Source organism: Dioscorea cayenensis, chromosome 3 (assembly GCF_009730915.1).
Source record: "Dioscorea cayenensis subsp. rotundata cultivar TDr96_F1 chromosome 3, TDr96_F1_v2_PseudoChromosome.rev07_lg8_w22 25.fasta, whole genome shotgun sequence".
In the NCBI taxonomy this organism is placed as follows: domain Eukaryota; kingdom Viridiplantae; phylum Streptophyta; class Magnoliopsida; order Dioscoreales; family Dioscoreaceae; genus Dioscorea; species Dioscorea cayenensis.
The window spans coordinates 2210418-2231371 of NC_052473.1; the positions used below are offsets into that span (position 1 = coordinate 2210418).

Genomic DNA, 20954 nt, shown 5'->3' on the forward strand with positions numbered 1-20954 from the left:
GTGAAAATAAGTTAGTTTTTATAGATTGACTCCATTCCCCCCACTTCAGTAAAAAAATACTGAAGTGGGCTTAGTTCAAAATCCACTTCCGTCGGAAGTGGGGGAAGTGCCACTTCCCCCACTTCAGCACAAATGAACACCATAAGTGGGGGAAGTCAGACCACTTTCTCTGAAATGAACGCCCCCGAACTTGAAGTATTTAATATTATTATAATGGGTATATGATTTGACTATTGTTTGTGTGTCTATATACCACAGTTGAAAACGTGAAAGGTGTCAATGAATGTTTGAATTTTTTTTATTACCATTTTACAGTCGAAGATGATATTCATAAAATTTTTAACATTTGTGAAAAATATTACTCACTCCTTATTTTTAATTTGTCTTGTTAACCAAATCTCACATACTAAAAATTTAAGGGTCATTTTGCATTGTTGCCAATTTATATTTTTTTTTTTCTATTTCATGTTTTATTAACAAAACTGAGAAAACATATTTAGCAACTTGTTTTTTTGTTTTGAAAAATTTTGACAATAATCTTAGTGTTTCCAAAAAAAACTGAAAACAATAATTTTATATTTTCAACTGTTTTGAAAACGTTTTCAAAATTCTTCCTCCCATCCTTCCTCTTCTACTCCTTTCTCTCTCCTTTTAATTTTTTATTCCACTTAAGTTTTAATTTTTATTTTTTAAAAAATATCAATTTTTTAGAAATTAATAATAATAATTATAAAAAATATATTTTTAAGAATAGTATTTATAAAAATTTATTATTTTGGCTTGATATTTTACAAATTAGTTTATAAACTCCCTCAATTCCTTTTTATCTATCGTGATTAACCGAATCTCACGAATTTAGTTATTTCACAAATTTTTATAAAAAAAATATTATCTTTCCAAAATTACCCTTAATTTGTATTTTTACATTTCTCTCTCATATTTAATTCCAAAGGGTAATTTTGAAAAAATAATAATAAATGCTTCTTGATATTAATAAATGACAAATAAAAAAGAATGGAGGGAGTATTATAAAAAAATTATATTTTGATAAACTATGATATAATATTATATTTATATATATATATATTGAAAAAATATTTGTAGAAATCTATTGTTTGAATCGGATGAATCTAATTTATATATATATATATATATATATATATATATATATTAAATTTTTGAAGGCAAATGTCAAAATATTTTTTAGTTTCAAATTGTGCAATTTTTATGAGATATTTTTTACCCATACAATATCAGTTTATGTTATTAATTTTATTTAATAATATAATCAAGTAAATTAATATAAAAAATAAAGTTTTATAAAAAATTAAAATATGGATTTGAAAAAAAACGATAAAAAAGAGCGTTATAATAATTTTATGCTAACCAAACATGTTTTTGTTTTCAGCTTTTTAAAATACACAATAGTTAGTGTATTCAAACATGTTTTTGTTTTTAAAAAATTGAAAATAAAACGAAAACAAAGCAAAAACAAAACAAAAGTGAAACAAAAACAAAAAACAAGAAAACAGAAACGATGCGAAATGACTCTTTAGTTATTTCACAAAATTTTATAAAAAAATTAGTTCTCTATCCAAAATTTTATACCAAAGGGCTTGTAGCGTAGCGGTACCCCGGGTCCCCTCGTTGGAGGAGACGCGAGTTCGATTCCCCCTGACCGCGCTCCCCAGTTTTCAAGAGAGTGAGGACGTTGTGGCAATTCCCCCGCCCGCGTACGCCCCTGAGGGTTGGCACTTGTCGCCCTACCTCAAAAACCAAAGGGCTTGTAACCTAGCGGTACCCCGGGTCCCCTCGTTGGAGGAGATGCGAGTTCGATTTCCCCTGACCGTGCTCCCCAGTTTTCAAGAGGGTGAGGACGTTGTGGCAATTCCCCGCTCGAGTAAACCCTGAGGGTTGGCACTTGTCGCCCTACCTCAAAAAAAAAAATAAAATATAATAATAATAATAATAATAATAATAATAATAATAATAATAATAATAATAATAAATGCTTCTTGATGTTAGAAAATGACAGATAAAAAGGTAAAGGAACATGGATTTGTGACACATAGGGAGTATTAAGAAAACTTGTATGTCATCTATATATCTATATGAGTCTATATATCTATATGTATACATATTTAAAATGTCTTTTAATTAGGGAATGGATTGAAAAATAAATAGCCACTATGAATAGAGGTGGGGATTTCAAAACATACCTATATTAAAGTGGCTTGTCTACATTCCTAAACAATAAAAAAAATAAAAGATTACTCCCTCCGTTTCTTTTTAGATGTCACCAATCCATGTTTCTTTTTATCTGTTATTTTCTGACATCAAGAAACATTTATTATTTTGTTTCCAAAATTACCCTTAATACTCTCTATTCAATTCTCTTTTTTGAATTAAATATGAGAGAAAAATGTGATGATATAAATTATGGGTAATTTTGCAAAAAAAAACTAATTTTTTATAAAATTTTGTGAAATAACTAAGTTTATTAGTATGTGAGATTCGGTCAACCACGACAGATAAAAAAGAACGGAGAGAGTGCACATAAGATGATGATAACAATAAACAATTAATTTAAGGTCAACTACATAAATTCTCTTTTTTCCGCCCCTCTAGTAAGGACAAAGAATAGATAAATTAAGCTAAATTATATATCATAAATATTTAAAAAATCAAATAAATCATATTTATTGAGTAGAAAACAGAATAACAATAAGTTGTAAAATGGAAAGGGATCTCTCCGATTCGCCGGTGTTCCAGTGAGATCGAGAGAGATGAACGGGGATGTTCGCCTCACATTCGCTTCCGATGGCCGATCAGTCTATTTGCCAGTGTGTTACTCTCCCCCTCATGATGAGGATGATGGAGAGTGTCTTTGGCTCTTTGATGATGAGGAGGAAGATAAGGGTGTGTTGTCGACGTTATTTGACTTGATATCTGAGGAGGCAATGTTTGGGATAGGTATCCTTCTAGAATTTCGGGTGGGTTTTTCGTTGATGCTCCGGCTACGGTGGAGATCTTCTCCTGTAACGTTGACATGGGTCTACCCAGTGTATCATTCGAATGGCCTGATGGTCACAAGGATGCACGTACCTATTGGGCAATGACAGCTGAGTCTCGATGCGTGGTGCATAGGTCTGGGAAACAGAGGTGTGTTGGCCTCCCATCTGTCTGTCTGACGACCTCAACTCCTGAGGTCACTACGGTGGTGGTTGAGACCTGTCCGACGTGCTTAGCTCCCGAGGCGACTGCTTTCAAGGCTTCTGCCTCCCGTATGTTGTCGTCGGATGATCGTCAAACCATGGATCCAATTCCTCCCACAGTGGTGCTACGAACCATTGGTCAATCACTAAGAACCGATGGACTAACATTGGTTGTCTCGATCTTGGTGAAGCCACTAACTGTTGTTGACCAGGCCATAGGATAGTCCTCGATGAATGTGCACAACGGTGTCATATTCCCATTGGGTGAGGCTGCACCATGTCAGAGCAATTTGGTGAAGATGAAACCAATGCATGAGTCTATGAATCCACTACGTGTCCAACGTTCCTCATTCCAAGATGATATGAGGAATTTGGGTTTAATTGACTCACGTGCAAATGCTGTTATGGACCTTCTGGATATTAAAACAACTAAGGTAGCGTTTGGTTGGATGTAATTAAATGCGATTGGATTTTGAATTCTGATGTAGCTGGAAATCTTGAACTTTTAATCTGATCTGCGATCAAATCTTGTGTTTGGTTGGATGTAGCTGGAATTCTTGTATTATAAGATTTTATGTTTGTTTGGAAGGATTTGTAAATCTGGAATTGGAAAACATGTGTATAAGTGTATGGATATGTCTGCGTATATACATATATACACACATATATATATACATATACATATATGTATATGTATATATTTGTGTATATATACATATATATGTGTATTTATATATGTGAACATACTATATATAGGTATATCTATGGAATGTATATACATACATGTATGTATATAAATATATGTATGTATATGTATGTGCATACATATATGTGTATATATGTATATGTGCATGTGTATATGTATAGATTTATGTATATATATATATATATGTATGTATATGTATGTGTATACATATACACATATGTGTATGTGTATATATATATGTATATATATGTATATGTGTATGTGTATGTGTATGTATATAGATTTATGTATATATGTATGTATATGTATGTGTAAATGTATATGTGTATATATGTATATGTATACGTATATGTATAGATTTCATATATATATATATATATATATATATATATGTATATATACATATGCATATATACTGGTTTTGAACTCCCGGGATTTGGTTTTACGGTCATTTTGACCGTAAACCAAAATCCCTCAATGATGGGATTTCAAAAGCACATGAAAAATGAAATACATCAAAACAAACACCGGATTTTAAAAAAGTAAGGGATTTGGAGTTACAAATCCCTTGAAACAAACACTACCTAAGATACATGATGGGCCGTATTGGGCTACTCTTGGTGAGGGTAACCAGATAGCCCATTTGATTGTGATAGAAACACATCAACCCAAATCTCATGTGAATCCAAACTTAGACCCAATTGTTGAAGCTGAGAGTTCAAAGGAAGATTTTGGTGATTTGCTGAAACCCCCTCCTTATGGCTTTGATTGGGTTCCTTTCCATGGGGTTTCGCCATTAATTCCTAAAAATTTTCAAGAATTTTTACATTTTGGTCATCCTCTATTTCGGAAGATGCTTACAATGTTGAATATGAGATTTGGGAGAATGAAAATTTGGTGGTTGCCCAAGCGACTGGTATTGGTCCACAAGTTGATGGAGGTACTGGGAAAGACTGGTGCATGGTGCAGTGAGTTTATGAAGAAACTTTCATTTCATTGGACTGTTGTGGCAGTCCCAAAAGCAAGGAAAAGAAAGCTATTAGACTCTATCACTAGCGTTCAAAGCAGTTTGGTGATGATAGAGCCCCATGTCGACATCCCCGGTGGTCGACCGATCAATGGGATAGACCCGGAGCTTTGGGAGAAATAGGATTATTTCTTCCTTTCTAGATGGCGGGAATGTTCTTCTGCCGTCACCTTTCCTTTGCTCTTATTGTGTTATTTTCCTGTTTGTTTGTATTTTTTCCACACCTAGTGGTTGTTATGTATCTGTTTTTCTTCAATGATATGTGGTTTATCCACTTTTTCAAAACAGAATAACAAAGTATTATGAAAAATTTTATGTTCAAAATAATATAATAACCAATAAAATAAATTAGGTTGGACAAGGATAAAAGTTTGGGGTGAACGGATATTTTTGAAATTTTATTAGATGAAGGGTAACTTAATTAATATCAATTAAAATTAATTATTTTAAAATTATGACTTTATTTTCCTTAATTCAAGGTGTATTGTGATTAACAAAATTTTAAAATTAATTGTTATGTATATATATATATAAATTAAGTTAAATATATTAAATCAAATTTTGATAAAGCTATCAACATGAATGCTTGCACTCTGTGGTTTTGTAGAAAAGTGCTGCAAATCTGGATCCTCTTCACTGGGTTTGGATGAACAGTGAGGTAATCCTCGTTTGAACAATTTGATTTCATAATTCATTGTGCAAATTCCATTACCAGCATGTTGCTTTGATTATTCAGCACCAATATTTAGTGTTGATCTTGAATTTGATTTTGCATAGGGATCATATGTTGCTTTGAATTTGATTATTCAGTATGCTGTAATTTTTGGTATGGTTTTTGTATCAAGGATGGTAATTGTTGTTAATCTTCAGTTTTGATTTGATATGAACCATCTAGTGAATAAAACATTTTTAGGTTTACCAATGTGTGTGCATAATTAACAAATATTTGAAGCTAAAATTTGATGTTTATGAATTGAAAGCCAAATAGAGTGGAGAATAGGAGAGATATGGATTCATTGTGTTTGCCATCATACCTTCTTCAATTTATACTGCGGTTATGCATGTGGGCTGTTTGTGCTAATGCCTCAGAGACTGATTATATTCTCTGAATAAATCATTGCAAATTGAATCTAAATGGTTTGATAGATTGATCAGTTTTCATAAGAGATCATTTTAGCTAAGTGAGAATTCAGGGCACAGCAGATGAAACTTATGTTTGAAGCTCAACTTTCAAGTATTGTAGTCGATAAAATTGGCACATAAAAGAACATGGTCATAAAACACAACTAAATTCCTATCAGTGATGATTAGAGCTAGAAAATAGGATTCTACACCTGCAAAGGTCCAAGCAAAACCTTCTTTATATGTCAAGCGATAACAACAACAACAACAGTGAAAGAAAGAAAGAGAGAAGAGTGTAGTGCTTTATTACAAATATTTGTGCAGGGTTCTAGTTCTCTGCACATTGAAGTACGACTTTTGAAGTTTTATGTAGGAACTACTCACAGAAAAGAAAGAAAGAAAAAAAAAAGGCAACCTAGGTACATAATTCTTGTAAAAACTGGAATATAAATTTTGGTGTAACAAACTTCTTACACCTCTTGCCAATTATCGCCTTTCTTAGAGCCAGGTAGATCAAACAATCACATCGCTTTCATTCACTTGAGTGTTGTCAGCTTCTTTCTCCTGTAGACCTCTATTGGCACTGGGAGCACCTAGCATATCTACACAAGAGGTGCTTCCATGTTGGGAAAGATTCTCATTGATCCACTCACCTCCTCTTTCAGAAAAATGAATGATGTTTGGGATATGCTTAACGAAATCTCTGCTACTTCCTCGAAGATCCACAATGAACTCCTTGGGCATCTCTTGAATGTCTAAATCCTCAAGCTTGTCAAGGAATAGTATGCCTAGAGGACAACCTTTCATTCCTTCCAGATAACCTAGTACCAAGCGTACCAGGCTTTGCAATGACCCATCTTGTATCTCTAGCCTCTGGAGGCTTTTCATGTCAACTAAATAAAGATCTCTGAGCTTTGGAAACCATCCGGTAGAAAACTTCAATAGTCTACCTTCGTATGCATTATTAAGGCTGAGAACAACCAGGTTTGACATATGAGAGAGTGATGGAAGTGGATCTTCTCTCAAGCCAGACCAATCCAAATATAGGTGACTGATAGTGCTACCAAGAGTATAAAACAGGGGGGTCTCTAATTCTCTTGCTAGTTTCCCTCTTAAATGCAAATTTTCAAGTGCCCGTGGTGGAGGATTTAGAGCTTCTAACTCAAGCGATTCATCTTCATTATATGCCATAACAGTCAACTTGGCGAGGAACCGCATCTTTGTTAAGGAGGCACATAGTTCTGCACAATGGATGCTTTTAACTTTGGTTATTCTCAAGGTTCTTAATTGTGTTAGGTTCGAAATCTGTCTTATGAACCTCCCGTTGGCTTCCACATACTGAAGAGTTTGTAAGCCTTTTAAATCCCACATTCCTTTGGGAGCTGGTGTAGCACGGATGTCAAAGTTCAGGGAAGTCGCATCATAATACCCCCCCTATAACCAAATTCCGCAATTTCTTTAGTTCAGTAATTCCACGGGGGAGCTTCTCTATATTGGTTTGAGCAAGGTCCAAAGTTTGTAGATTGCGAAGCTTTATTATGGAATTTGGAAGCTCTTTCACCTTCGTCTTCCTCAAACTCAGATAGTGCAAGTTAAACAAATTAAATACCTCATCTGGTACTTCCTCGATCAGGACTTCTTGTAGATATTGTTGGGACGCAGTGGCTTAGGACCATAGTCCCACATCGCCTGTGGGAGACGCTTCCCTCTAGTTGATATACTACCACCAACCCTTCCCTGTAACTGTGGTTATGGAGAAGTTAGGGTGGTGGGTCCCTGTCTTAACATGGTATCAGAGATGTTCCGCTGCTGTGACTAGGATCTTGGGTCCCACATCCGCTGTGGGCCCAGGGGGGGTGTTGGGACGCAGTGGCTCAGGTCCATAGTCCCACATCGCCTGTGGGAGACACTTCCCTCTAGTTGATATACTACCACCAACCCTTCCCTGTGACTGCGGTTATGGAGAAGTTAGGGTGGTGGATCCCTGTCTTAACAGATATAAGACTCTTAACAGTCTAAATTGTTTTATCACTGAAGTCAGCAATGAAGCAGGAATCATAGTATCAAATATGAAGAATGATCGAAGGCTTGACAAACTCGGGGCCAATTGCATATTATGGCTTGTACTGTGAAGTGACAAGCGTCGAGATTCACCATCAAGGCGTGCTACTTTTGTGTCATCATAGGCGGCAGAGAACCTCTTTTCTTTAGCTGTGGATACATTCAACTCACGAACAAGGTCATGCATCCGGCAACTTTTAACCATTCCTGTAGGCTTCCTCTCTACAACTTGTAACATACATCGATGAATGAGTTCATTAAAATACTCTTCAGCTACCTCCTCCATTGTCTTTGCCCCCTTCTCTTCAATGAAACCTTCTGCTACCCACAGCTTTATTAGTCTCTTCTTCTTGATCACATAATCCTCCGGGAAGATGCTCAAGTATAAGAAGCAGTTTTTCAGATAATCTGGTAGATAAATGAAACTGAGGTTTAAAGTATGCCTTACATTCAAGTATGGATTATCTGTCAGCTCCCAGTTGAGGTGATCGTGGACTTTTCTCCATTCCTCCTTGTTAATTTCTCTGAGTGACAGAAGACTACCTATAGCCACAATGGCCAGCGGCAAGCCTTGACACTTTCCAAGAATCTTCTCCGCCAATGGCTCTAGCACTTCCGGACACTTCTTATCTTCATCCTCCCAAAATACCTTCCTGCAGAAGAGATCCCATGCTTCTTTTGGTTCAAGACTCCGCAATTCCAAAACATGATTTTTAGATGCCAACAAAGATACATCCTTAATCCGGGTGGTTATTACTATTCTGCTTCCTCGGGTGGTGTCGATCAAAGCATGTTTTATAACATACCATGCATCTGTATTCCATACATCATCTAAGATGAGTATGTACTTCTTGTCCCGTAGAAAATTTCTCAGTGTTTCCACCAAGTTTCTTTGAGCCATGGTGTCAATCTCAAGTGACTTTGCTTGCTTCCTCCCAAGGAATTCTAGCAAAATTTTCCTTAGAAGGTCTTCACTGCTATAATTCTGCAAGAAAGTGATCCATGCATGACAATCATAGAGTTGCTGTATCTCTGGACTTTTGTAAATGTTGGTGACAAGGGTTGTCTTCCCTAAACCGCCCATTCCCCATATTGCGACTATGCTGCAAGCTGATTTTTTATCAGTCAACCACTGAAGCAGCTGTTCCCTTTCTTCGCTGATTCCCACGAGCTCGTCATCAGCAATTGCATATGAGGAGTCTGCTCGATGAATTTCTCTTGTTATAGCTTGATTTAAGCGTCTGTCTGTTTTAATGTCATATCGAGTCCTCATTTCAGATATTTGTCAAAGGTCAGCCTCTATTTCTTGTAGTTGAGCAGCAACCCTGTGCCACGCTAGTGCATGTTTTGCTTTGTGAATATAATTGTACACTGAACCTCTGAATCCACTTCTGTACTGCTCACCAATGAGATACGAGTATTCATCGATGATATCTTCAACCTGAAATGCTGTTTTCTGTACTTGTTCCAGCCAAGCCTGTAGTGTGCTGCTCTTCTCCTTTTGTGTATCTGCGTGTTTTAAGAATGCTTTCATCACAACAAATTCCCTCTGTATTCGATTCATGGTGCCAGGAATTTGTGCCAGAAGTGAGACTTCCTTTTCTAATAAGCTTTGAATAGCAGCCATGGCTTCTGTCCCCAGTGCAACACTGATCTTCTCTACGAGGAGAAATACGATCGCCTCCATTTTGTTGCTGTCCCCTCTTGTTGGCTACAGAAGAATAGTTGTGCTCTTATTTTTTTACTTTTTTTTCTGCTAAATACAAACTTTTATAGGCAAAGAAGATGCATCACATAAAGCATTAAATATATGCATGTAACACTGAAATGAGTACTGAAGATATGCCTGATATTTATGTGATTCAAAAGTTTACAGCTTTCTTCAATTTCTCAGATACTCTGTCCTTTACAGCAAGAAGTTCAGTTCCAACAATCCTGATATTTCTACTTCCTAGGAGGTAAATTTGAATTCATTGTAATTTCACAAATCTTTGATATGGATGCAATGGATTCAAGTCTCGCAGACATTAAATTGATTGAAGGCCCCTTAGACATGTGATTACATGAAATTAGTACTGGTTCTTTTTCTTTCATAAGTTGACTATTCATATGTTTATCTGATTTGTGCCTTTGTATTTTCATATTAAAATGACTTTTTAATGACTGAAAAATTGGTACATGTGCATTAGCCCACAGGGAAGCCAGGAATGGAGCTGACCATGTGTTTCATAACAGCATAGTCTCACATCGAAAACTACTTGTTTATCTAAATTGTTTCGAGCTTTCTCAGAGAAAATGACTTTTTTGTGCTCCTTTATACTAAATATGAACTTTGTAGAATAGTATACTATCATGCATACACTGCAGACTATTCTGTATTTTAGACCAATTAATGTACTTTTTGAAGTCAGAGAAGTTGATCAAATATGATTGAACTTTGAATTTATGTATCGATAAATAAAGGCCAAAAATATCATGTTTCCTGAAAAATCAAAACTTGGTGACTCGTACTTCAGTCGCATATTGTGAGAAGTCATACCTGATGCTCTTTGATAGCTCAAAGGCTGAGGAAAAACTTGCAGTTGTTGCTGGTTCTGGTTCTCTCTTCGTATCAAATCTCTTCTTCAGCCCAACCTTTCATTTGGTGGATATAGAAATGTTCTGCCGAAGACTTTGTTGTATTTTTGATTTGCACCGTAGGAACATTCCATTAGTTCGCATTATTAATTAAAAAAACATTAGAAAATTTAAAATGATAGAAACATCTGGTAGGTGATAAGGAAACAAATTATAAATTACTCATCCTAGAAACTGCATTGGAGTTCATTCCTATCATATTCTTATTGACTTCTTCTTTTTTTTTAAAAAAAAAGAATGTATGGCAAACTTCCTGGCAATTACTTGTCTATCATTAGTTGGTATGTCATCCTCGCATTAGTTTCTGCTTCTATAACCAAGGTTCAAATTGACTACAGTTTTATTGAGAAAAGGATTGATTTGAGTATCTCAGATACCTGCTCTTCTGAAATATTCTTTTTACTTTTATGCATTTAACTAAGAAATTATTTCTCTTTGTCCGTCCATTGGTTTTCATTCACTCTCAAAATGATACAAGCTAATTAACTTTACTGAAAACATAATGGATGGGCTATATTTGTCGTCTGGAGTTCAATCTTAAAGTTTGAAACTTGGCTCCATTTTTCTCGTTTGAAAGTAAGAATCTTGTCAATAAGTATATCTGCTGTATTTCAAATTTTTATGCCAGTAACAGCATGTTTGCACACTTCCACTGCATATTATCTCTATGTACTCCTAAACTTCAAATCTCTTGTCTTGAATTCCAGTTGTTCATTAAGCTCTAAGTACTCCCACTGTCTCTGTTCATTTTAGTTTAATTGTCAGAAAAGCTGTGAAAGACATATACTGGGAAAGTGATTTATAGATTTGAATGTATTTTCATTATGTTTTATCATTTGTTTATTTGCTGCAGAGGAATTAACTATAAACCAGGCTCAACAGTTTGATGTCCTTTGATGGATGGATACTTCCTGTCAGTGTGGATTATCCTCTTCAGCAATGAGAAAACACATAATTGAATGAATTTGGAGCATGTGGTCAATCTTATTCAGCTGTTGACTCAAGTCAAGTAACTGATAATTCTTCCGAGCAGAGTAGATATCAATCGCATTCTTGTCATTGAAAACGGTAGATCTTATCTTGATTTATTTACATTTGATTAGCTATACTTCCATAGTTATATCTGCAAATCCTTATACGCCTGATTGAGAAAATCATCTTCCACTGAAGTTCTGAAGAAAACAGAACCAAAACATACTAAAGGCAGGTATTCAAACAATGATTTATGGATTTAAATATGTTTTGATTTTTCAAATTTCATCTCTTGTTTGTTTCCAGCTGAGGAAGTACAATCTAGGCTCTGAGAGTTACACATCATGCTTTCAAGGTACTTCCATGGAAAACATTTATTCCTACCAATGTGCACTTATTACATTCAATGGATCTAAAGACAATGGTTCATATTATTTGGCTTTTGGCTCAAGTTAAAACAACCAATGAATCTTAAAGAGGCAACCATAATCCATAAATATATCATTTATCTTATGATAATTTGTTCACATTGTACAAATCATCTTATGATCAATGCGAAGAAGAGTGGCAGCTGTCCTCGACAACTACTTCATCTCCTTCAATTTATTTGTAGTTTTTTACACATAACTCTAGTTCAGGAACACTGCATTACATTAAGTGATACTTGTTTAACAATTGAAATTCTTGAATTACTGCATTACAGGATTGAGCAAGGATCGGCATTCGATTCACATTCACAGTGGTGGACTCTTTCATAGACGAAGACCTGTGCAGGCGGGCAACCAGTGTAAAACTTCTCCGAATTGTCAACCTTCGGTTTCTTCTCAGGTACTACTTCCACTTTTTCAGGCTTTGCCTTCTCTACCGGCTTCTCCGCGGGCTTCTTCACTTCATTGACACTGACTAACTCTGCATGTCCGACTTTTTTCCTTAATTTGCTCGTCAATGTTGTCGAATCAACACGATCTCCAATCACCACCAATTGATCATTGTCCTTCCCTTCCACACTAACAGACTCGACACCTAGAATTTTTTTCCCCGACAAATTTGCTTGTAAACAAAATGAATGAACTAATGAACAGAAACAAGAACATGAATCAATACTACCTTCAGTGGCTGCAACTATTTTCATTGCTTTGATTTTGCATTTCTCACAATTCATTTGCACCTTGATCACTATCTTTTGCTGCAATTCAATTCATGTTTATCAATTCTAAACAAAGATAAATAAAATAACTTGAATACTTAATTAATTAAAAACATATATATATATATATATATACATATATTATTATACCTTCATGTTTGATGCTTGAGACCGAGGAAAGTAGGAATAAAGTTGTGAAGAAAGGTTGTTTATATATGAATGGAGTGAAGGTTGTTGCTCCAAACTATCTAATTTAAACTACTTTAAAGACTTGGTAACCATGTGTGTCTGTGGAAATGCATGGCTATGATCAGTGAGTCAACGTGGCATGCTAGAAAAAAAGGAAATATTTACCATGCCCTGTTTCTATTAAAAACTAAGTGGAGATTATTTTAAGAGTATTTAATTTACCTTTTTTTAAAATAGAAAAATTACTCTTCACTCCCTCATTTTTTTAAGAAATATGGCGTAACCGCTTCTTTGTTTTTTTTGTTGTTGTACTTGTTTTTTTTTTTTAAATAAATGTGGATAAATCACAGCTTTATTGAAAATAATATAAGAAAACTACTTGTTGCTTTCTTGAGTAGCTTTCATTATTATTATTATTATTATTTCTACAAAATAGCGGACAAGTCATGTGTGTGTCAGGGCATATGTACAAGTCAAAGATTAATGATACAACAATCCGCGTATCCTCAATTGTGCATATCCTGACCCAAATGAGAGATTTAACATGTGAGTCAGCACTCATAATCGGCAACTCATTGTCATCACTGTTATTCATTCAGTTTTAAACTCAAGACCTTTGAATATCTCGTCTTTGATTTTTACAATTTGGCCAAGTACTGTTAGTTTCTTAGGTTTTATGTGTTTTCATATTTTAATTGGGATTAGATGCCTCATTGGTTTTAATAAAATTATTATTATTATTATTAAATAAAAATAAATACTATTGTGTTTAATGAAGGTTTTTTTCAGAAAAGAAAGATATAGAAGATATTTTTATATTTTTACATTAATGTCTAATGATATTTATTTTAAAAAATCATTTCATGTGCTTTATTAATGATGATGCTAGAGTTAGATGGCCAGTGCCCTTATTATTTTACTTGACAATAATATTTTTTTATTATATTAAAAAATATTCTCATTTTCGTTTGGCAAAGGTTTATACGAAATATTATATTAGTAAAGTTTTCAAATTTCCATAAGATTGGCTTCGTCTTTCAAACCATTTGCTGAAAAATAAGAGTGACTTTTCACACCAACATCTAATTAAAACTAAACCGTAATTAAATATTAGCTTAAGAGTTTCAATATCCATAAATACATAAAAAAATTTCATGACATTTGCATATATACCCATTTAAAAATTGCCTATGAGAAATTCATAATAATTGGCTGATTTTGCTAGCCACCCATCTCAACAACTCTCCATTGGTAAGAAAAGTTTTTTTTTTTTTAATAAAAAGTGAATAAATCATATTTATTTAATAAAAATCAAAAAATACAAATTGAATGACTACATAATAAAATAACATGACTAGAATAACAAAATAAAACAAAAGATAAAAAAGAGTTAACTGACAAACAAGAGATTAGAATAGTGAAAGAGTAGAAAATGTAATAAGAACATACAACCAGGAGAACACATCTCTGAAACGAAATGAACAAAGCTACATGAGCTAGGGCCTATCGACCTTGTTAGCTCCTAGCTAGATTGCCCCCTTTATGAAATCAATTGAATGTGAATGGTGTCCTGAAAACTCCAGGTTGCTCTCAACTGTAGCAACCAAGTCTACTAGCACTAGTTTCATTAATGCATGATAGAAACATATAAATAATTTTACAGATAATATATCAGTACAAAGAATAAATGCATCCATCTTGTTCTAGGTGTTTCAAATTATGGTCCAATCAAAAAGCCTAGTATCCCTAAGGAGAGAAAGGCGTACAACCCCACAACCACAAGGACCACAACTTAAATAAGCAAAAGAAAGAATTACCATTTTTCTTTTTTTTTCTTTTTTTTTTTACAAATGTGCATATACAATCAAGGACATACCCATAAAGGGCCGTTTGGTTCGCGGTAATATAAAAGGATTACCATGTGTTACGTGGTAATCTGAAAATATTACCACGTTTGGCATTGTATTAAAGAGCAATGACAATCTATCTGTGTGCCTTCACTCTATTGATACAGAAATTAGGTTACAAACTAGCTCTCTAGTCAAGACCCTTAGTAATGTGAAGGAGGTCACCTAACAAGTAACAACAATTCTATCAACTAATATTAAGATTTTAAAAAAAAATTATATAAAATAATTCATTAAAAAATCACTTTTTTGAACTTTAACCCTTTAAATTGACCAAAATTACCTAAACTGCTTTGAATTGAACCAGATGATGAGCTTGCTCTTCCAAGAACATCCATGGCCTCTCCATCCTTCCCTCCAAAGGTCCCTACCAAGAATGGCACTTTCTCTCCACTCCATCTCCACTTCTCCATCCAAACACCTTCCCATGGTCTCCATCCCTTCTCTCAGCCTCAAGCAATCCTTCCTCTCATTCCATCACTCACCATTCCTCCATTCTCAGCAATCCTATTCATCCATCCTTGAGCTCTGTGCTTCTCATAAGGCTTTGCTACAAGGGCAGCAAATCCATGCCCATATGCTCACTTCCAATGCACTTGCTAATGATGATGGCTTTCTTAGCACCAAACTCTTGTTCATGTATGGGAAATGTGGCCATCTTGCTTCTGCCAAGCTTGTGTTTGATGAAATGCCTCAAAGAACTGTTTTTGCTTGGAATGCTATGATTGGTGCTTATGTCTCAGCTGGACTGCCTTGGGAGGCTGTTAAGCTTTTCAGAGATATGAGTGTTTGTGGAGCTGTTCCAGATGCTTGCACTTTTGCTTCAGTGCTTAAAGCTTGTGGTGAGGTTGGGAATATCTGTTTTGGTGTAGAGGTTCATTGCTTGGCAGTTAAACATGGACTTGTATCAACCACTTTTGTTGCGAATGCACTCATAGCAATGTATGCGAAATGCGGCTTGTTTGATTTTGCCATGAAGTTGTTTGATCTGATGGATGGGGACCGAGATGTTGTGTCGTGGAATTCTATCATTGCAGCTTGTTTGAAGGATGAGCAGTTCATTGAAGCTCTTTTCTTGTTTAGAGAAATGCTTGAGGCTGGTATCGGAATGAACTCATACAATGTAGTCAGTGCTCTTCAAGCTTGTGCGGAATTATCGCTCTTGAAATTGGGTATGCAGATTCATGCTTCAGTTTGGAAACGTGGGAAGACCATTCAAGTACACGAGGCTAACGCATTGATTGTTATGTATGCAAGATGTGGTAGAATGGATGATGCTACTCGTGTGTTTGCTGAAACCAGTGAGAAAGACTATATATCATGGAATTCAATTCTCTCTGGTTGTGTTCAGAATGGGTTGAATATGGAGGCCATTAGCTTCTTTCGTGAACTACTTGAAGTCGGCATCAAACCAGACCAGGTCTCTGTCATTAGTGTAGCTTCTGCATTGGGTCGGTTGGGGAACACATTGAATGGCATGGAGGTGCATGCATATTCTATAAAACAAGGATTTGAATCCAATTTGCAGGTAGGCAACACACTTGTAGACATGTATGCAAAGTTTTCTTTAGTGACTTATACCAAAGGAGTCTTTCATAAGATGCCTGATAAGGATTACATTTCTTGGACAACAGCCATAGCAGCATTGGCTCAGAACCATCAATATTTAGAAGCATTGGAATTGTTCAGAGAAGTTCAGAAAGAGGGAATGGATGTGGACCCGATGATGATTGGGAGCATTTTAATTGCTTGTGGGGGTTTAAAATCTCTCTGCATTTTGAAGCAAATCCATGGTAATACCATTAGACATGGACTGCTTGATCTCCTACTTGAAAATAAAATTATTGATATGTATGGGCAATGTGGGAATGTTGGTTATGCATTCTGTGTTTTCAACGGAATAGAGACTAAGGATGTTGTCTCGTGGACAAGCATGATATCTTGCTATATTCACAACTATTTCTTTGATGAGGCTCTTAGTCTGTTTAGAGATATGATGGAAACTAATGTTGAGCCTGATGCTGTCACACTTGTTTGTGCTCTCACTGCCACTGCGAGTTTATCGTCCTTGATGAAAGGGAAAGAAATTCATGGTTTTCTTATTAGAAGAAACCTTCTTATGGAACACTCAGTGAACAGCTCATTAGTTCACATGTATGCACATTGCGGAAAAATAGGCAGCTCCTTCAAAATATTCAATATGGCCCAATGCGAAGACTTGGTTTTGTGGACAACTATGATAAATGCTTGTGGGTTACATGGCCGAGGCAAGGAAGCAGTAGACTTGTTCAGTAGAATGCGGGATATTGGGTTAGTACCTGATCATATTACATTCTTAGCTTTACTATATGCATGTAGCCACTCAGGACTTGTTGATGAGGGAAAATTTTTCATTGAAATTATGAAGAGTGATTATGGTTTAATGCCATGGCAAGAGCACTATGCTTGTATTGCTGATCTTCTCGGACGTTCTGGTAGGATGGATGAAGCATATGAGTTCATAAACTCTATGCCTGTGGAACCAACAGGTGTTGTCTGGTGTGCACTTCTTGGTGCTTGTCAGGTACATTCAAATCATGAACTTGGTGAAGTTGCTGCAAGGAAGCTTCTTGAGTTGGAACCTGACAATCCAGGGAATTATGTACTAATATCAAATGTTTTTGCTGCCATGGGAAAATGGGAAGATGTGGAAATGGTGAGGAACAGGATGAAGCAGAGGGGACTGAAGAAGGATCCTGCATGTACTTGGATTGAGTTGGGAAATGAAGTGCATGCATTTGTTGCCAGAGATAGGTCTCATAAGGAATCAGTGGCAATTTACTCAAAGTTGTCTGAGATACGGCAGCAACTGGAAAGGGAGTATGGGTATGTAGCAGATACTAGGTTTGTTTTGCATGATGTGAAAGAGGAGGAGAAGGTAAAGATGCTATATCAACACGGTGAAAGGCTTGCCATAGCATTTGGTTTGATTCACACTTCAGAGAGCACACCCATTCGGATTACCAAGAATCTTCGTGTATGTGGAGATTGTCATGAATTTATAAAGCTAGTATCGAAACTATATGAAAGAGAGATAATTATGAGGGATGCCAATCGATTTCATCATTTCCAAAATGGCTCTTGTTCTTGTGGAGAGTTTTGGTGAGCTTTGATCAGATTTGGACATCATGCTTCACCAGTGGTAGAGATGTTTTGTTCCTATTTCATACAGGTGAGTTGCGTAAGACATATGCAATTATTTACATGTACTTTTCTTTATCCAACGGCTTCAATTGTTCATTTCCTTCATCTAAAATCTGAAAACTTGATCTCCAGGAAGGATCACGATAAAAATTGTTTAGACAACCAAATTTTGGTTGATGCTTTGTCAGGTATCTGTTAGTTGTGACAATGCTGCAAATTCTTTTTACATCCTTATTTCTTATCCATTATTGGCATGCTTTTCTCTTCTTGGTAGGATGTTCAAAGCTCAGCAACAATGATTTCTAGGTGGAACTTTTTTCAAACAAACTCTATAGGTTCTGGATATGCATGGTGATCATCTAAGGACTAAACATTCTCAGTGCTAATAACTGCAAGGTATCACCTAACATGCCTGACTTTCAAGATGTCAGCAAAATCCACATTTTCCATTCTTTTACATCCGTCACTTGTTATCTTCTGAATCTCCTTATTTTTCACCCTTCTATATTCATTTCAAAATGTGCAGTTAGAGTTTGATGTTAAGTTTGCTATTTTCTCATGATTTGCTATGTCCATATTGAACTGAGGAAATTCACAAGCATTGGAAAAACTTTGCATTTGTTTGAGAATTTCTATTCTGGATGCAATGTTATGTCAATCATTCCACACGTAGTTGCAAGTTTACTCAAACCATATGACAGCATTTTGTCTTTGTTCAACAACTTACATTTATTCTCTTTAATATTTTTGTCATAACAACACACTATGCATGAAGAAAGTGAACCATTATTTATCTCTGATTACAAGCATATTTCATTTGAAAACATTGCAAAGAAACTAGACTTCTCTATAAGTTCAGTCCAATAAGTATGGAAAGTAAAAAGATGATGATAACCATTCCCCCTGCAAAATCGTCTAAGTAGTCTTTCGTCTCCTGTAAACTGTCAACCTGTATACCGATAAAAAACAGTTAGGATGAGCATTGTTATAAGTAATACTACGCAATGAACATTGTTGCAATTTTTTTTTTTTTAAACTTCTTTGGATGTACTCAAAACAGATGCAACAGTGATTCTGATTAAGCCATTCGAAGGACAACTGCTTACTGATGATGGTAACAAATCCCAAGTTACCGGCTCAAAGGACATGAGATCTGGTATGGATTGGTTTATTGTGTTTTCCGATGTTGCATTTATCTCAACTAATGCTGTATTTCTTTGTTCATGTTGTTCCACAAGCTGAAGATAGAAGATAAAGATTGTTAGTTAATGTTCTCCTTTATAAAACTAGACAAAGGAAAACAAGACAAGCTTTGGGTACGCTGACCTTCTCCTTCAACCTCTTTATTTGTTTATCTTGTTCGGCAATTATCTTATCGATCCTTTTAATGTCAGCCGTGTTGTCTTTGCATTGCTAGGAGCGCAATACAAGGAATAAAAAGAAATAATTGAATGACAAACTTGCATTCCTACTTGACAAAAGCAAACGGCGTTCAATAACCTTTCTTTTCTTGCTTTCACTTACCTTTTTTTCAAGTTCATCTACTTTTTTAGCCAGATCAGTGAACGATTTACGCATAGTTTCAATCTCCTTTTTAGAATCTTCAGAGCACTACAAGATAAAGTAAATTTTAGTTTCATACCAGAAGCAGGCATGATACAAACATTAAAATAGAAGACAATTACCATTCGACAAGTTAAGTTTGAATTGCTTGTCTTCAAATGTTCATCAGAGGCAAGCAAAGGTTGTGATTGAGAAGGTGGAGGTGAGGAGCTTACACGAACATATGGAAACAATTTAGTGTTTCCCCTCACTTTTGTTTTGGATTGCTGATTTCCCATGGATGATATTCTTAGCAGTCTTTCAATTCAATCCTGTAAGAAAATCACAGCACACATAAACAGCACTAATAAAACACGTATCTGTGATCATTTTTGTGTATATTTGCAACTAATATTCCAATTGGAACACAAACACTCAGTTTGAACTAAGAAAATGGAATTAGAAAACACTGGCATTAACATAGTTCAGCAAACAATTACATAAAAACTTAGAAGCATTGTCATACCTCTGAGAGAAGATGACTCTTGTGCATAAGGAGAAACTTAGCCCCTTAAATTTTTTTCTGTATCGAGGATTATGAGACTTTATAAATGAGTTTTGATGCAATAGAATTACAATCTCTCTGAAATTTCTATGCAGACTAGCATGCAAATGTTCAACTAATATCCAATGTCAAAATCCGAATATTTTGATAGTTATCTGTGTGTTTTTCTGACTTTCTGATGAATGTACGAAGTTTCTGTCCTGTCGCACTTTAAAATAATAATATAGACTTTGAGGTAATGAAATGGTCAGTCTAATTAGTTATGAATCAGTACTCAAAAATCAGTTGGGGAAGGTGATGAAATGGTCAATCTTTTTAATTCTGTGAGCAAAACTATCGAATGCTTAGAAAGTCAATGATGGTATCAATTATTTGATATTGGAACTTTATTTGAAGCTGTAATATGTTGCAAATCATGAACAATGCATGCATTGGTATTCAGAGAATAATTACAAACTTAGAGATTTTCATTGAACATTTGTGGATCAAGACATTGATGGATGCTTGATGAAATTCATACATAAACCAGTCATCAAATTATATATATATATATATATAGATACAACAAACCTGAAAGAATCCACTTGAAACTGGCATTTTATGAAACATTTGGCTTAAGAGAAATACATGTATTTTTCAGTCTAAATTATACTTTCACTAACATTGATTACCATGAAAATT

The 20954-nt window shown here is 35.2% G+C and overlaps 4 protein-coding genes across 7 annotated transcripts; 1 reads left to right on the forward strand and 3 right to left on the reverse strand.

Moving 5' to 3' along the window:
- Positions 1–6342: 6342 nt before the first annotated feature.
- Positions 6343–10078, reverse strand: LOC120255634 (disease resistance protein RPM1-like). The gene is given in 4 exon segments (XM_039263420.1): positions 6343–7498; positions 7500–7735; positions 7857–7909; positions 8065–10078. Coding segments are annotated over 4 exon segments (2958 nt in total). The 5' UTR covers positions 9819–10078; the 3' UTR covers positions 6343–6583.
- Positions 10079–12205: 2127 nt separating this feature from the next.
- Positions 12206–13105, reverse strand: LOC120253340 (heavy metal-associated isoprenylated plant protein 47-like). The gene is made up of 3 exons (XM_039261677.1): positions 13038–13105; positions 12848–12926; positions 12206–12763 (listed from the first exon to the last, which is right to left on the reverse strand). The coding sequence occupies exons 1-3, from the start codon at positions 13041–13043 to the stop codon at positions 12438–12440; spliced, it is 411 nt and encodes a 136-aa protein (XP_039117611.1). The 5' UTR covers positions 13044–13105; the 3' UTR covers positions 12206–12437.
- Positions 13106–15297: 2192 nt separating this feature from the next.
- Positions 15298–19693, forward strand: LOC120255903 (pentatricopeptide repeat-containing protein At3g63370, chloroplastic). 4 transcript variants are annotated; one of them, XM_039263685.1, is made up of 6 exons: positions 15298–18194; positions 18299–18354; positions 18441–18562; positions 19227–19322; positions 19405–19482; positions 19561–19693. In XM_039263685.1, the coding sequence occupies exon 1, from the start codon at positions 15360–15362 to the stop codon at positions 18126–18128; it is 2769 nt and encodes a 922-aa protein (XP_039119619.1). In that variant the 5' UTR covers positions 15298–15359; the 3' UTR covers positions 18129–18194; positions 18299–18354; positions 18441–18562; positions 19227–19322; positions 19405–19482; positions 19561–19693. The 4 variants fall into 4 exon arrangements, with proteins under 4 accessions (XP_039119619.1, XP_039119625.1, XP_039119607.1 ...); XM_039263691.1 differs by having other exon boundaries at positions 19584–19693; XM_039263673.1 differs by lacking the exon at positions 19561–19693 and having other exon boundaries at positions 19405–19544.
- LOC120255929 lies at positions 18571–20033 on the reverse strand. Its single transcript, XM_039263698.1, has 5 exons — positions 19852–20033; positions 19691–19777; positions 19493–19579; positions 19273–19404; positions 18571–19115 (listed from the first exon to the last, which is right to left on the reverse strand). Exons 1-5 carry the CDS (start codon positions 20005–20007, stop codon positions 19014–19016), a joined length of 564 nt encoding a protein of 187 aa, XP_039119632.1. The 5' UTR covers positions 20008–20033; the 3' UTR covers positions 18571–19013.
- Between the last annotated feature and the right edge of the window lie 921 nt (positions 20034–20954).

Bases quoted from the DNA above. Each gene is read 5' to 3' on its own strand.
- LOC120253340 (XM_039261677.1), bottom strand. The intron at 12,764-12,847 runs GTAGTATTGATT...AAAAAATTCTAG, and splicing joins AATAGTTGCAGCCACTGAAG to GTGTCGAGTCTGTTAGTGTG.
- LOC120255903 (XM_039263685.1), top strand. From the start codon at position 15,360: ATGGCACTTTCTCTCCACTCCATCTCCACTTCTCCATCCAAACACCTT.
- LOC120255929 (XM_039263698.1), bottom strand. From the start codon at position 20,007: ATGGGAAATCAGCAATCCAAAACAAAAGTGAGGGGAAACACTAAATTG. The intron at 19,405-19,492 runs GTCAGCGTACCC...TTCTATCTTCAG, and splicing joins TAAAGAGGTTGAAGGAGAAG to CTTGTGGAACAACATGAACA. The intron at 19,116-19,272 runs GTAAGCAGTTGT...ATCGGTATACAG, and splicing joins GGGATTTGTTACCATCATCA to GTTGACAGTTTACAGGAGAC.